General features: G+C 40.7%; 1 protein-coding gene across 2 annotated transcripts in view; it reads right to left on the minus strand.

Annotated features, from left to right (window-relative positions):
• Positions 1-16,068, minus strand: part of cnksr2a (connector enhancer of kinase suppressor of Ras 2a) — a 76,868-nt gene extending 60,800 nt beyond the window's left edge. The window contains exons 1-2 of one of the 2 annotated variants that reach the window (XM_017453629.3): positions 15,479-16,068; positions 314-477 (exon numbers count right to left, since the gene is read on the minus strand). In XM_017453629.3, coding sequence (XP_017309118.1) covers positions 314-477; positions 15,479-15,542 — 228 coding nt within the window. In that variant the 5' untranslated portion in view covers positions 15,543-16,068. The remainder of the gene's footprint in view (positions 1-313; positions 478-15,478) is intronic. The other variant, XM_017453631.3, reaches the window with a different exon arrangement.
• Between the last annotated feature and the right edge of the window lie 1,175 nt (positions 16,069-17,243).

Raw genomic sequence — 17,243 nt, forward strand, 5'->3', positions numbered from 1 at the left:
ATTTAGTGCAAACTGCATGGGCGCTATATAAAGTTATTCATATATATATATATATATATATATAAAGTATTATAAAGTTTTTTTTGCATGTCTTCGGTTCCTCACTAATTGTACAGGGGTTTGGATAAAAACAACTTGCTGGATTAATAAATGTAAACGTTTTTGTCGTGTGGTGTTTTAGTGACTTTGGTATTTAATAGCGTGTAACACGTTGCTAATTTGCTGCTAACTGTGATTAGCCTACAGCTGCTGAGTCTGCAGAAATGTAAGGGTGGGGGGGGGGGGGGGGGGGGGACGGGACGAGAGTTCCTACCAGAGCACACAGCAGGTCCACCGCTTCGAGGATCAGCTCCTGGTGGCCGATGCGTGACACACCCAGATCCTCCAGCTCCTGATGGGTGATGCGGAGCAGCTGATCACCTCCCACTTTCTCTCGCTCAAAGTTCTTAATGTACTGCTGCAGACAGTCATCCAGTCCTGTGGGAAAATATATATATAAATATATAAATATATAATAAATCCATTATTGTTGTTAAAAAGATTTTCTGTTACAAGCCATAAAAGCGCTGTCCTTTCAGAGACGGAATTACTTTTTACCGTGTTGTTTCAAGAGTATAATTTTTTTATTTACGAAAGAAAGAAAGACACATCATAATTTTTATCTGTTTATAGTTACATTTAATGCAAAGAAGCGGAAACTCTGTCCTGAAGATGTCAGAAAACTTACAGCTTTACCCCTGACACTGGAGACTCCTTCCATAAATAAGAAGCTAAATAAACATCTCCTTACTGTGTGAATGAGCCGTTACTATAGAAACGATAACGTACTGTATTAGAACTAGTGCATTAATATAAACCTACGCTAGTGTCAGAGCTGCTGTTATAGAAATTTAATCAACACCTTCTGACCAATCACAATCCAGAATTCAGATGAGACCCAGGCTTCATGGCCCACTGTGGTCTTATTTGTTTGTTGTGACTCAGCACGTTCTTACTACAGAGAAAACGACCTTTATTTATTATCTTATCTTTAACACACACACTTTTCACACACTGTACAAAAGAGATTTTAATAAGCGAGTGGAGCGTGACCAGATTAAACTCATTAAACACCCAGACGTTGTTGTTGTTGTTGTTGTTGTTGTTATTGTTTATAATGTTTCTAAATGTTTAACAAAAAGAGTTCAGTGATACGGGAGAAAAAATCAGGTGATTTATTTGTTAGTTATTATAAAGTTAAATCTAGAATCAAATCAGATATAAAAGGGTGTATGTAAATATATACTTAAATGGAAAAATGTATAGAACATTGTGTCTTCTTCTTTTATACTATACTATTTATTTGTTTGCATACTTAATTTTGCAGAAAAATCAACAATGAACTACTGCACATTTTTGATTATTAATTTATTATGTAGTTCCTTCATTTATCTAATGATACATTTACTACTTTATTTATTTATTTATGTGCATAATTAATTGCTGACTATTTGTTTTTGTTTGTTTATTTATTTGTTTGTTTCAGGCCTTTTTTTACTTAAAAATAAATAGTTAAAACTTTAAAAGGGTTTTCAGAACAGATGTACAAATATTACTGTTATATAAATGAAGTTGAGAGTTTGAGGTTTTTGTGCCATACAGGGAAGTTTTCTACACAAAATTGAAGAGTAATTTAAAAAAAAAATACAATTTTAAACAAAAAACCAAACAGGATTTACAAAAATTCAGGTGTTTAATGTAACAGAGTGAGCAGAACTTCAGCCAGTTCTCAGCTACACACTCCTCAGGAAGTTTTAATGTGTTTAACTTCCTGTCAGATCTTTGTAATCTCATCAGAAAGCTTTTAAAGAAACTTAAACCTTCAAGGTCATGACCTTATCGCTGCTCTGAGACCGGGTTCCTGCTGCTTCCGTTATAGTGCTAAAGCTGAGAAAGTAGGCACTGTCCCCAGATCAGCCCAAAACAGAACGTTTACGTACACCATGTCGAAATTACCATAAATACCAGATTCTGACTCATAAAAAGCATTCACGTCCTTGTAGAACTCAGAATTACAACTGGTAAACTGGGAATTTTCGGAGAGCCCCGACTTGTACCACATGACCGCTGCAGTGCCGTGCAGTAACATTCAAAATGGTGGCGGCTTCAGCAGTGAAATGTAGTTATGTAGCTATCTCGTAATATTTCTGTGTAATAATTCATATAATTGATTATTATTAATGTCGTAATAATGCAAGAATAGATGAAAGACCTAACATACAGTTTAATGTAGCTAACCCTAACTCTAATGTAGCTAACCCTATCCCTAACCTTAATGTAGCTAACCCTAACCCCAACATAGCTAACCCTAACCCTAATATAGCTAACCCTAAAACCAATGTAGCTAGCCCTAACCCTACTGTAGCTAACCCTAAACCTAATATAGCTAACCCTAACCCTACTATAGCTAACTCTAACCCTAATATAGCTAACCTTAAAACCAATGTAGCTAGCCCTAACCCTAATATAGCTAACTCTAACCCCAATGTAGCTAACCCTAACCCTAATATAGCTAACCCTAAAACCAATGTAGCTAACCCTAACCCTAATATAGCTAACTCTAATCACAATGTAGCTAACCCTAACCCTAATGTAGCTAACCCTAACATCTACTGTAGCTAATCCTATCCCTAATATAGCTAACCTTAAAACCAATGTAGCTAGCCCTAACCCTAATATAGCTAACTCTAACCCCAATGTAGCTAACCCTAACCCTAATATAGCTAACCCTAAAACCAATGTAGCTAACCCTAACCCTAATATAGCTAACTCTAAACCTGATATAACTAACCCTAACCCTACTGTAGCTAACCCTAACCCTAATGTAGCTAACCCTAACCCCAATGGAGAGCGGAGAGTGGACAGTGGGGCATGGGGCGTGGAGCATACACTCTGAGCTCATACACTGATTTACCTTAAACACAATAAGAACTGATTTCTGCGTAGCCTCCAGTTACAGCACACTGCAGAAAAGTGCTCCGAACACACACACACACACACACACACACACACACACACACACATCAGATTAATAAACACACTGTTGCTCATGGCCGAGAACGCCACAGGATGAAAACGTTCTAGATCCAAGGAATGTCAGAAATCAGAGCAGGGAGGGGCGCGGGGTCCAAATGTGGTTCTACGGTTTTGTAAAGAACATCAGTCACTGGACCACAAGTGTGTGAGACAGAAATACGCACACACACACACACATACACACACACACTGGCAGACGCCATTTGTCAGCAGCCTGTGGCATTCCTGTCAGTCTGTTTAATGCCTTCATATCTCCACCCCACCATATCGCCACAGCAACTGTTCATCCAGCATAAGGCAAGTCTCAGACGCCTGTGTGTGTGTGAGTGTGTGTGTGTGTGTGTGTGTGTGTGTGTGTGTGAGTGTGTGTGTGTGTGTGTGTGTGTGATTATTATCAGAACTCATCACTAAGGTCTAATCTACAGACACAGAGTATTCGTGTGAACTTAAGTTTGACTAGAGCCTAGAAAAATCTATCTGTCAGTCGGTCTGTCTGTCTGTCTATCTAACTATCCATATGTCTGTCTGTTTGTCTGTCCATCTGTCTATCTAACTACCCATATGTCTGTCTGTCTGTCCATCTGTCTAACTATCCATATGTCTGTCTGTCTGTCCATCTGTCTATCTAACTATCCATCTGTCTGTCTGTCTATCTTTTCATCTGTCTGTCTGTCTATCTAACTATCCATATGTCTGTCTGTTTGTCTGTCCATCTGTCTAACTATCCATCTGTCTGTCTAACTATTTATCTGTCTGTAAGTCTATCTAACAATCCATATATCTGTCTATATTTTCATCTGTCTGTCTGTCTGTCTTTCTACCTATCCATCTGTCTGTCTGTCTATCTAACTATTTATGTCTGTCTATTTCTCTATCTAATTATCCATCTGTCTGTTTATCTGTCTATCTAACTATCCATCTGTCTGTCTGTCTGTCTATCTAACTATCCATCTGTCTGTCTAACTATTTATCTGTCTGTCTGTCTGTCTGTATATCTAACTATCCATCTGTCTGTCTAACTATTTATCTGTCTGTCTGTCTTTCTATCTAACTATCCATCTGTCTCTCCATCTGTCTGTCTGTCTGTCTATATAACAATCCATCTGTCTATCTGTCTATCTCTCTATCTATCTATCCATCTATCTATTTAAATGTCTCTCTGTCTGCTGGTCTGCCTGTCTATCTATCTATCTATCTATCTGTCTGTCTGTGGAACCCGTGGAAATAAAAGAGCATACTCTAGAAGGCTTCATCAGTTGTCTCTCTGTAGGATAGCTGAAAGGTTCTATGTAGAACTCTACAACAAAGTGTTTCCTTCAGAAAGGTTTCCTAGCAGAACCTTGACTGGAAGCAAAGATACTTAAATATCCACTGAACCCTTGAAGAACCCTTAAAGAACCTCTAATAATCTACCAAGTACTATGCTAGCTAAATGTGAAACTCCTGACAGGTTCTAGATAATAAAGGAGAAACTAAAGAGCAAACCTTTGGAGTGTGTACTGCACACTTACTCAGTTACTACACAAAAAAAGGGTTCTTTGGATAATTACCTTCCAAAACAAGGGTTCTACCTCTCGTACCTCCATTAAACCGATGCACATTAAACAACACTTGGCTTTGGGACACGTCTCAGTTATGATAGTGGTGTTGTGATGATGTTCTCCTGCTGAGGTTTAATTCGATGTTTTGTCTAACACGGCAGATGATTTATGGTGATTAGAGTCTTTCTGTTTCCGCCGCACGCTTTCACTGTGACTTTCAGAGTGGATTCGGGGAGTTAACGGCATGGAACCGTGTGTTCATTTGTGGAACCGTGTGTTAATTTGCTGCTAATTGTGGCTCGTAGCTGCATAAACGTGGTCGATGGAGAGAAGAGGGGAGGGGGGAGAATCCCAAGAGGGGAATGACAGAGAGAATGAGAGAGAAATGGTGTGAATCTGAATTATTTATCACAGTCAGGGCATCAGGTTCTAGCATCGAGTAGAACACGGAGCCAATGTAAACAGTATTTATTTCTCTCTCACGCACAAAACGCCTGAGACTAGAACATCCCTCTGCTCATGGCCAAGCATTATCCGATTAATTCCTCTGTGTGGTCTATTATTAATGCAGCTGAGGCATCATTTACCACTCTCTCTCTCTGTCTCTCTCTCTCTCTCTCTCACACACACACACACACACACAATGCAGCAGTATTATAAGTAAACACAGCATTATTTGTGGAGGCAAAGCCAGCTATTCAGAAAACACAAAGCCTGGGATGAAAAGAAAACTAGTCAAATGAACACAGGAAGTTTTTTTTCTGTAATTTAATTCAAAAAGTAGAATTTTCATATATTCTACATTCATTACACATAAAGTGAAATATTTCAATCCTTTTTTTTTAAAAAATCTCGATGATTACAGCTCACGGAAATCAACAATCCAGTATCTCAAAATATCAGAATAAAGAATTTATAATACAGAAATATCGACCTGAGGAGACTCTAATCAGATATTAACTCCAAACACCTGTGAACGTTTCCTGAGGCTTTAATCTCTCAGTCTGGTTCAGTACACACACAAGCACGGGGAAGATGAAAGTAAACGTTGCATTTCATTTGGAAATCAAGGTTCCAGAGTCTGGAGGAAGAGTGGAGAGGAACAGAATCCAAGCTGCTTGAAGTCCAGTGTGAAGTTTCCACAGTCAGTTATGATTGGAGGTGCCATGTCATCTGCTGGTGTTGGTCCACTGTGTTTTCCCAAGTCGAGAGTCGTCTACCAGGAGATTTTAGATACTTCATGGATACTTCCGTCTGCTGACGAGCTTTATGGAGATGCTGATTTCCTTCTCCAGCAGGACACGGCACCTGCTCACAGTGCCAAAACTTCTAGTGACTGGTTTGTGACCATGGTATTACTGTGCTTGATTGTCCAGCCGACTCTCCTGACCCGAACCCCATAGAGAATCCACGAGAGACACCAGACCCAACAATACAGACGAGCTGAAGACCGCTATCAAAGCAACCTGGGCTTCCAGAACACCTCAGCAGTGCCACATACTGATCACCTCCATGCCACGCCGCACTGTTGCAGCACTTCCTGCAAAAGGGTTAAAACCCTAACCGAGTATCAGCGCATAAATTAACATACTGTTCACAAGGTCGACATTTCTGTATTATAAATTCTTTATTCTAATATTTTGAGATACTGGATTGTTGATTTCCGTAAGCTGTAATCATCGAGATTAAAACAAAACAAAAAGGCTTGAAATATTTCATTTACGTATAATGAATCTAGAATATATGAAAGTTCCACTTTCAGTTTCTACAAAACTAATACACACTGCGTGAACTGCATGCAGTGAGGGGAGCGTGCAGAGAAACTCTCACACGTGCGTGAGAGAGAGAGAGTGTGAGAGAGAGAGAGAGTGTGAGAGAGAGAGAGACAGAGTGAGAGAGAGTGAGAGACAGAGCGAGAGAGAGAGCACTCCAGTTCAGCGAGCACTGAGCACTGACACACATGAGATTCCCATCATCAGTGTCTATACTATGCTCGTGACCGTATGCTTGAGGTACGGCTCGGTTTTAAAGATCACGCTCACTGATACTGCTCTGAGCGCTCAGCTCCATCGTCCTCACGCTCTGTACTGCTTCTGCATTTGACTGAAGACCGTAACTCGTCATTTCTGACCTCAGACCAAGTGTTTTTAACTCCACTCGGAATTCCTACTCAGGAACGCGGGATTGGTTTTCTCAAGCCTGAGTTCAGCATGTGACGTCAAATCAACATGGCCGCTCAGAGCATCAGCAGTAAACATAGCAGCACTTCTTACATTTAAATTACTCACAGTATACTGTACACACACACATCCACAACAGGGAAAGTTGAGGCAAAGTCACGTGACTTTTTTAACGTGCATCGAGGAATTTATTCAGTAAACGTGTCTCAGTTGTAGTTATAACATAATTTGTTAATTTGTTTCTAAAGAATCTGGATTCTGGTTTTATTTTAAATCATTTATGCATGAAAGGAATATTTTCTTTTACTTTTTATTCTCTTAATTCCACAGTGATTGTACTGTTTCTCATGAAACAATTTTTACTACAATCGATCAGACATCCAATAAATAGAGTAATTAATAATCAATAGAGTAATAATCTGTAATATTTGTAAACAAGTCCTTTGAAGGTCTGGATGAAAATGTATCGAGTATTTCTTTCATGAAGTGTTTGATATTCAGATCTAGAAGAAATCGACTGAACTCACAGAATAAGGAGGTACGTCCTACATGTTGTCGTGTTATGTGTGTGTGTGTGTGGGTGTGTGTGTGTGTGTTGGATGTCTCTCTGTCTGTACTGCACTGTACTGTCCTATACTGTGACTCAGAGCTGACTCACACACTTTACTCCCACAAACACACATAAACACACTGTTTTACACACTCATACCAGAGGGAAAATTCACTCGGGGCCAAACCTCACACCCACGCACCTGCGTGTGCAGAACTCTGTGTGTGTGTGTGTGTTCTTCAATATACAGAGAACATTCAGCCTCCCTGTTCTCTATCTGTGTCTCTATTCCAACAGTAAAGAGAATTAGAATAAAAAGTGCTGTTATGTCAGGGGGAAAAAAAAAGTCTTTAATTAGAACCCGGTTCTCCAGCCAAGCGCTTGGCTTCGGTTCTGTGTATCGACTTTGCGATAAAGACGATCTGTGATCAGCAAAAACAGCGTCGCTTTTAAATATAGCTTTATGGAAACTGCAGAGCTAAACACAGCAAAAGAAAAAGAACTGGCCTGCACACACTCACACACACACACACACACACACACACACACACACACACACACACATACATACCACATGACATGTGAAATATGATATTGTATTCATGCACGCCTGAGCACACACCCTGGTCACGCTTGGAATATTCAAAATGCATTCGCCTACGGTGTGTGTGTTTTCTGTGTGTGTGTGTGTGTGTGTGAACAGAAATGAGTTAGAATGAAGATGTTAAGGAAGAAAAAAAAAAGTTCCTCACTACGTCTTTAATGCTTCCTAACAGTGTTCTACTTGGAACCCGCTCTGATTAGGAAATATGTTCTAGGGTTCTTCATAGAACTTTCCTCAGTAAGAGTTTTAGGTTAGCAGAACGTTTTCTGAACGTTTACAATCCAACCTTCGAATCAAAACGTCCCTAGGCTGTATTATACCAGCACTGTAAAGCTTCAAGGACGATCTGGAGCCTAATTTCAGTTTAACCTTCTTAGAACCTGATTTCTACTTAATAAATGTTCTAATAACGCCCCCTGTTATCTGTATTCCCCTTGAAGAACCGAGTGAAGAACGATTTAGGGTTTTCGAATCTTAATTCTTCTTTAAAAAAAGGTACAAAAGCTGCTATGGATATGATAGGATATGGAAGGAACGATTGTGTCAGAAGAAGGTCCTCACGATGATAGAAAAACAAAAGCGTGTTTAGAGTAAATCGCTCCTGATCCTGCGTCTTTATTCGCCGTTCCATCCTTCTGTCGAGATGTTCAAGCCTTGCGTCCCCCTCAGGACAAAATAAAGAGGACAAGTCAAGAATAAAACGGTGTGTGTGTGTGTGTGTGTGTGTGTGTGTGTGTGTGTGGCTCCTTCCGTAAATATTAAATAAATATCTCTTTACAGAAAAGCTTCACCACGTCAACCATTTCTAATAATAACACCTGTTTACGATGTCCACCTGTACACGTCCCTGTGAACGAGCCATTACTATAGAAATGATAACGTATCAGAACGTTAATACAGTAATAAACCTGCACTATTGTCAGAGCTGCGGTTAGAGAGAATTAGTCAACACCTTCTGACCAATCAGGATCCAGGATTCAGCAGCACCGTGGTGTCAATGCAAAGTGTCTCACAAGTGAGCAGGAGATTAAACGTTTATCAGACGAAGCAGGAGAAACTGCGGACTAAAATACAGATTAGACTGTAAAGTCATTTCAGTAATCCACTCACACACTCGCACACACACTCGCACACACACACACACACACACACACACACACAGAATGCCACTGAGTCACCAAATGTTTCATTCCAGCTCCCACAGGATTAAGGCACACTTGCTCATATGAAATACTAAAGACGGCAAAGACAAATTACACAACTACTTACACAACTGTTACCGTAATTTTTCTGTTTCGGGATCGGTTCTCCAGACCGCTTCACACTTCAACAATCGTATCGCAGGCGTGAAAACGACTTTTAATTGCACGCAGGTCGACTCCATTCGACTCATTTTGTCACCTGAACTCATTTAGAGGTGAATACGTGAGTCGGTCCCTACAGGATTACGCAATTTTGCGATCGAAGAAATGAACGCAAAATCGAGCAAACTGTGCGATATCCAGAGGAGCTTGCAATTTTTCCAAAAGGTTCGGGCCGACACGCTTCATGTGACGTCATCCCGACGCGCATTCGACACAAGTACATCTAAAGGGTCTCGTTTACCAGCAAACATCACTGTGAAAGAGCACGCAGAACATTTCCGTGCGAACGCGATTTCTCAGATCCGAGTCGTTTTCCACGAAATAACGCACAAAAACGTTGCATCACAAGAAAAAAAATCCGCAGCAAAATGAAGCGTTTTTGGCCGCAACAATCACAAGCAGTAAAAACACTCCTGTACGGACCGACATGCAAGCACACATTGTTTTTTACATTTTATTTCTTTGTCAATCATTTTTCAAACTTTATTAATTTTCCCTTCGCTTTGATATTTTGTGTAGATTCATGGCAGTGAAGTACATTTCTGTTCCAGGTTGTAACATAAGAAAATGTGGTGGGTGTGAATACTTACACACGGCACTGTAAACACAGTCGAGTGCTACATTTATTCAATCGATGTAATCGAGTACGTATTTTATTGTTACACATAAATGCCTAAGCAACTGCCACGGAAATCTAAATCTGCGTTAGTTCTTGTGTTACACTTGTGTTTTGCTTGAAAGTATACGTATGTTTGTGCATCTTCCTCTTCTTCGTCTTCCTCGTTTTCCTCTTCCTCCTCTTCCTTCTCTTCCTCATCTTCATCTTCCACCTCTTCCTCATGTTCCTCACCGTCCTCTTCCTCATCTTCCTCTTCCATCTCTTCCTCTTCCTCTTCCTCCTCTTCCTCCTCAACAACATTTTATCTGACGTTTAAACCGTTTAGAGCTGCTTTTTTCCCACTGTACCCATGGATCTCTCAGACCCGCATTACTTCTGCCAGAACCCTTACTGTGTTCCCCCCACATACAGAGAGCACGCCTCACCCTCTTCTCCTCCGTATGAATTTCAATCAGACCTCCTGATCCAGCACGGTGCACTTCAGAGCCGCGAGAACAAAAGCACGGATGAGTAGGAGGCCTTGAAAACCTGAGCGACAGAACCACGACTGGAAACCTTGAGGGACGCCAGAGAGGACAGGGAGGAGGAGGAGGAGGTCTGTTCAGGGGAAAGCTCTTCTTTTCTCTCGCTTTCTTTCTCTTCTTTGTCTCTTCACGGTTCACTCGCTGCCAAAAATCAGATTGTGTTTTCAAGACCACGGCAAGCGTCCAACGGTTCCTGCTCACTCCTGTCTCTTCTGTCTCATTTTATTTATCCCAGTGTGCCGTGTCTGATCTCGGGTTCTGCTGCTGCTGTGTCGTGATTAGAGAGCACCATCGTTCTCGCTGTTCTCATTAAACCCCATGCAGCGTCCGGTTCCTCTCCTCATCCTCGTCCTCCACGTTCAAGTGCTTATTAATTGCTGAATGCAGATAAGGGTTTTATATAGTGTGAAAGTTCCACGGTTGAGAGAACCCTTCACTTTTAATCATTTTACATTGAGCTTTAAGGGTTTGGAAAAGCGCGTGAGAAATTCATTATGCTAAGATGCATTCATTCGATTCTTACTTTCACGGAGCTTTACAGCTCTAGGAGAACCCTTAAAAACTCTGTGTAGAATCCTACAACAAAGTGTTTAGATTTCTGTGTCTTTGAAGTGGTTCCAAGTAGAACCCTTTTAGGAAGCTACAAACCCTTAATTATCCACTTAACCCGGGTTGAGTCTCCGTGTCTGTTTCCCATCACATACTGCGACACTCTTTCACCCTAACAGACACAGACATAGATATACAGTACAGGTTCTTTGGGTTGTCCCTCTGGAGAACCTCTAGAATCCTACAACAGTGTTTCCCCTCTCATCAATTCTTCCAAAAAGAATCCTTTTAGAAAGTTAAGAACCCCTAATTATGCAATTATACAACAATTAACCCTGGTTGAGTCTCTTTATCTCAATTTTCTATCACAAAATGGTACACAGAACCCTTAAGGGTGCTTCATTTGTCCATCTAGGGGAACCCTTAAAAGCTAGAATCCTACAACAGAACCATTTTTCAAGCTAAGAACGCTTAATTTAAGAACTCAAATGAACTCTGGTCAAGTTCTTGTGTCAGTTCTCCATCACATAACAGTACAGTCCGAATGTTTAGGACCTTAGAGGTTCTGTGGTTGTACTTCTAGGAGAACCCTTAAAGAAATCATACAGCAGTGTTTCCATAACATAACCTAAACCCGTGTAGGAGGCTAAGGACCTGTAATTATTAAATAAACCCAAAATCACAAAACTGTACACTCTTAAAAATTTAGAACGCTTAGGGTTTCTTTGGGTTGTACTCTTAGGGAACCCCTAATGGTTCTATGTCAAATCCTATCACAGAGAGCTTCCTTAACAAGTTGAACCACTTTAGGAGGTGACAAACTGTTAATTATCCAATTAAACCTGTGTCTGTTTCCCATCACTAAAAGGGAACACTCCGAAAAATCAGGGCATTCATTTAGAATCCTTAAACAGTCCGTGTAGAACCCTACAACAAAGTGTTTCCCGCTCAGAAAGGGTTCCAAGAAGAGCAATTTCATGAGGCAATGAAGCATTACTTATCCAATGATCCATTAAAGAGCTCCTGTAACAGTAGGAGGGGTTCTTGAGGGTCGTGGAATAATGACATCATATCCATGCGACGCTGTTTATTTTTTTATAGCAAACACAAACAGTAGAAACTTTATGAGTTGTTTCACCTCTTACTGCAGCGGAACCTTCCAGGTTCTCGAATGTACTTGATGGGAATGTTGTCTGATAGAACCGAACTCTTAGAAAAGCCATTGTACCTCGCTAGGCTACGTTCTAAAAAGTTGTTTGTGTTGAATAAATTGTGGTATACGGTCTTGTGATATTACTAAAATGGTTCTCTAGAACCTTTAGAACGTTTGAGGAACTCTTTGTTTAAGAGCATATTTAGTACAGAAATATGAACTTTGGGATGCTTTTTGGACTCGTGATGATTGCATTTGACCAATCAATGATCTGTGATACTTCTAACTCCACCCACACATCCATGTTTGGGTCTCTTAATACTCTGGAACTTAATTCAGGACAGGTACTGTCTTGGATTTGTTAACATATCATAATTGTTTAGCTAGCATGTTCTTTTGCATAAAAGCATCTGGCAAATGCATAAACAAATAAATGAATAAATAAATAAATAGATGTAAATATATAATGAGAGGAATTGTGCAGAAGGAAAATCCCGTCCTCACGGAAGCTTTTACGAATGGAGTTTTTCCATAAGTGAACGTTCTTCATGCACGGGAGCGAATGTTTAGTTTGTGAGGAAGACGTAGCATTTCAGAGCTAGTCCTGTTTTTCTGTTGGCCTCGTTAAGTAACGCTGTGCTGGCTGAGTGTAATGTGTAGGCTCGAGGCTGAACACGACACACACTGATCTCTCAAGCGCACAGTGGCTGTCTGACTCACACACTCCAACCCATCATGAGCCACAGACGCACAACTTGTTCATATCCAACAATGGCTTCTTCATCACAACCACACAAACATCTCTCTCTCGCTCTCTCTCTCTCTCTCTCTCTCGCTCTCTCAGAACAGCTTTTTCATCAGCGTCATCATTTCTCCCGACACACGACATTACGATACAGACGAAAGAGCTCGGATTAAAGCCACTGCTTTTACATATATATATATAGTATGAAGTGAGGGAGAGAGAGAGAGAGAGAGAGAGAGAGAGAGAGAGAGAGAGAGAGAGAGAGAGAATGTTTAGCCCTGTTCAGAAGCTCACGCTTTCAAAAACTGAACCCAATACAATTCCTGGGAAATTCCCAGGATGCTCATTAACCCATTTTTATTCTGATCTAATTAAGTTTTTCATCGTCATTAAGTGCTTTATCTTGTCCAGGGTGGTGGTGGATCCAGAGTCTATCCAAGGAATAACGGGCCTGAGTATTCCAGAGAATACACCCTGAAACCCAACCCACCCCCTCACCCACCCCCAACACACACACACACACACACACACACACACACACACACACACACACACACACATCAAATGTCAATACAGAATCCACCATTTTTTTGGGATGTAGGAAGAAACTGGAGAACTCAGAGGACATGGCACGGAAAATGTCCCGGGAAATTCCCATGTGAATGACACAGACCCTGAACATCTCTGATACACCAACATCAACTCCTGTGAAAGAAGCTTCTCTGTAATGCAGCCCCAGTGCTTAGAGTAAAATAAGTGAGAATAAGCATCCACCCACACACACACGCACGCACGCACGCACGCACACACACACACACACACACACACACACACACACACACACACACACACACACACACACACACACACACACACACACACACAGCAGGTGTGTGGGTGTCTTGCTCCAGGCTTTAGCTCTGAACTGTCACCATCTTTCTCACCTGTTTTTTCACAGATGCACTGACTGTGGCTGCTCACACACACACACACACACACACACACTACAGTATCCCTGACCACCACTGTAGCTTCACAACCGTTTTTTCACCATTAACCACTTTTTAAAAGATAGGATTTTTGGCAGCGATGATGTAATCTGTCTTGCTGTCTTTTAAAGACGCATTACATAATAAATAATAAATAAAAAGAGAAACAGACAACGCTCTGCTATTACAGGCAACATCACACACACTGACAAGACACAAAGTCAATACGCCACGCTCTGGTCTGGACAAAAACATGATGCAAAAATAACAAAAACGCTGCGAGGGCTGGCTTTATACATCCCAAATACAAACTAAAAAGAATAAAAATATTTTACTTTCCTGCTTATTTTTTGGGGGATTGGAATAAATGATTCAAAGTATAGGATCTCTGTCAATCTTTTCATTTATTTGGGTTAAACTAATCTCTCGTTATTACCCTAAGATTACACACTAATGAATAAATATGTAAATAAGCACAGAAATCACTTTTGTATTTCATTTTAATATTAATATTCTGTTTTTGCACACTTTTTATGAGATATTTTTGTGTTTTATTATCATTTTTTTCCAGTCGCTGTTCGCATTTATTTTCCGATTTTAATTTCTTAATTTTTTGCTACTTTATTTCTGTTTTTAACTTTTAAACATCTGAAATAGAATTATTATTATTATTATTATTATTATTATTACTATTAAATAAAGTTTTGTTTTAAACTTAAATAGCAAGTTAAACGTGGATAATGTCCGAGAATTCTCACTTTAATCTTAAATGAACTACATGTCCTGAGTAACGTGTTCAGGATGGGACAGAACATTTTATTGTGTGTGTGTGTGTGTGTGTGTGTGTGTGTGTGTGTGTGTGTGTGTGTGTGTGTGTGTGGGATTGATGGGAAATCTCTCCAGTTGCTTATCCAGAATCCCAGTATTTCCTGGCAGAATTTCCAGTTAATCCCATTATTTTATCATCTGGATCAAATGCTTTCAATCTGAACTCTTCAGGAAGCATGGGATATCCAGGAGGAGGAGGTGGAGGAGGAGCTTGTGCTGTTCTTGAAGCTTAATAGACATGTTTGAGTGCCCTAAGGGAATGTCTAGAGCTCGGTTTATTCTCACGTCGAACAGGCCACGCCCACTCACGAGTGCGCTATTGCGTAATTTCCACCGACGCTGATGTTTCACTTTTCACCTGCGCCTGCAAGAGCACGTCTGTAATTTATTTATTTATTTATTCATTCATTCATTTAGTGTATTAATTAATTTATCTCTCTGCTTCCTGTCATTAACTTCCAACATGTTTTTTTTTTAAATTATTATTATCATTATTATTTTACTCACGCATCAGTGTATTCAGGGTAAATCACGCGCCCGGGAGACAGCAGTGTAAACTGGGAGAGAGATTAGAAACGGGATGGTGGAACTGGTTCCCATGACATAACCACCGCACACCTGTTCACACCGACATCACACGTATGCACGCGACTCCTCTCAGGCACCACGCAAATCCGATCAGAGTGAAAACGACATCGATGTGCGTCGAATCTGAGAAGGTTTTAAAGAACCGAATGAATCTCCATTCCTTCCTTACCTTTCATCCAGTCCACCACTTGACTGGGACTCCATTTGCTCACAGGTTCCATGACGAGGGCCATCAGGAAACTTTCTCTAGAGCTGCGTGATGTGATGAGAAGGAAGTGTGTGTGTGTATGTGTGTGTGTGTGTGTGTGTGTGTGTGTGTGTGTAGGGGAGGATTCCGGTAATGCTGCGGGTCCGGATCTCGTCCCGCACCTCGGACCCGTTCAGTCTCCGCGACGCTCCGGTTTCATGACAGCGTGTGGAGGCACCGCATCGCCCGGACACCGCTCCCACCGCCTCTCAGCTCATCTCATCTCATCTCCTTTGTGTTTGGCTTTTTTTAATTTATTTTTTTACGCAGAACACCTCTTCACGGTTCGGTTCGGTTCGGGCGCCTTCACTCACATCGCGGATGTTCTCCAGAGGCGCGTCTGGTTACTGTTACTGCTGCTGCTCACACAGGGTGCATTCGGTTCCTCTAGCAGACAGGAACTGATGGTGTGGGGGAAGAAAAGCACGGCGCAGAGAGAGGGGGAGAGGGAGGGAGAGAGAGAGAGAGAGAGAGGCGCAGCGCAAAGTGAATTTGACTCACTGCGTGATTATTTCCCACCGGGCTGCACGAGCTTTAATGGGACAGGAAGGCGGTGCGGATTCTAAAAGAAAATAAATCAAATCAAATAAAAGAGTGCTGGCTGCTGCATAAACACGTTTTTTGGGGTTGAATATGTTAATATGTAAACATTAGACTAGATTAGACGCCACTTCCTCGGGAGTTTGTGCGCGAAGATCTCAATGCCTTCTTCATTAATAGTTTTAAAAATTAAACAAAGTGATTTTTTTTTTTGCTGTAATCTAATCTTTCTTTTCATTTATAAAATTAACTAAATTAATTTCCATTCAAATAGGCCTACTAATTGTTCACCTACCCAGTGACGTCATTACAGATGCGTCACCTCAGACGTGAAGCAAGTAAATACAGTATACACACACGTGGTTTTAGACACGTGGAATGTTATAGTCATACGCCATCATGTGTTCTTGTCAAGAACCATTTTCACTGTATAGGGTTCTTGAGTTGAGCTGTATGGTTCTTAGGAGATTAAAGAAGCTTTTTATGGTTCATTATGGGTTCTTCAGAGCAGTTTCTTCAAGGTATCGTCCCTTAACAGGTTAAAGTGAACCCTATAACTTTTTTGTGGGACTGGAAAAGGTTCTCCTGGCACCATTCTTAAGAACTTTACTTTGGCTCCTTAAAGCAATGACTAAGGGTTTTTAGAGAACTTATGATAGCACGGTTCTTTGTGGGACTGCTGTGAAGAACCATTTGTGGGTTCTTTAAAGCAACCGTACATAGATGGTTCTCTAAAGAATTTGAGAGTAAAATGATCTTTGTGCAATTTAAAAGGGTTCTCCGATGGCATCAAGCTGAAAACCCCTTTTTGGATCTAATGGGAACTTTTATTTTGTTTGTTTGTTTTTGTAATAGTTGATTGTTTCCACAATTTGTTTCCACAATTAATTTATTTTTACGTGAAGTCACCTGAAAGCTCTGGACACTAAACCCTTTTAAATTTAATATGATGTTTTTTTTTCGCTGGTGAAGACCAAGCAGCTTCTTCTTCATGTATAGACTTTCTGTCACCTTGGCTTTAGCAGTCTGGACATGGGGAGAGAGAGAGAGAGAGAGAGAGAGAGAGAGAGAGAGAGAGAGAGAGAGAGAGAAGCCTTTAGGGAACCTGAGGTCCTGACCATCACGGTTTATCCATGGTGCATCATGG

Source organism: Ictalurus punctatus, chromosome 23, assembly GCF_001660625.3.
Source record: "Ictalurus punctatus breed USDA103 chromosome 23, Coco_2.0, whole genome shotgun sequence".
NCBI lineage: Eukaryota > Metazoa > Chordata > Actinopteri > Siluriformes > Ictaluridae > Ictalurus > Ictalurus punctatus.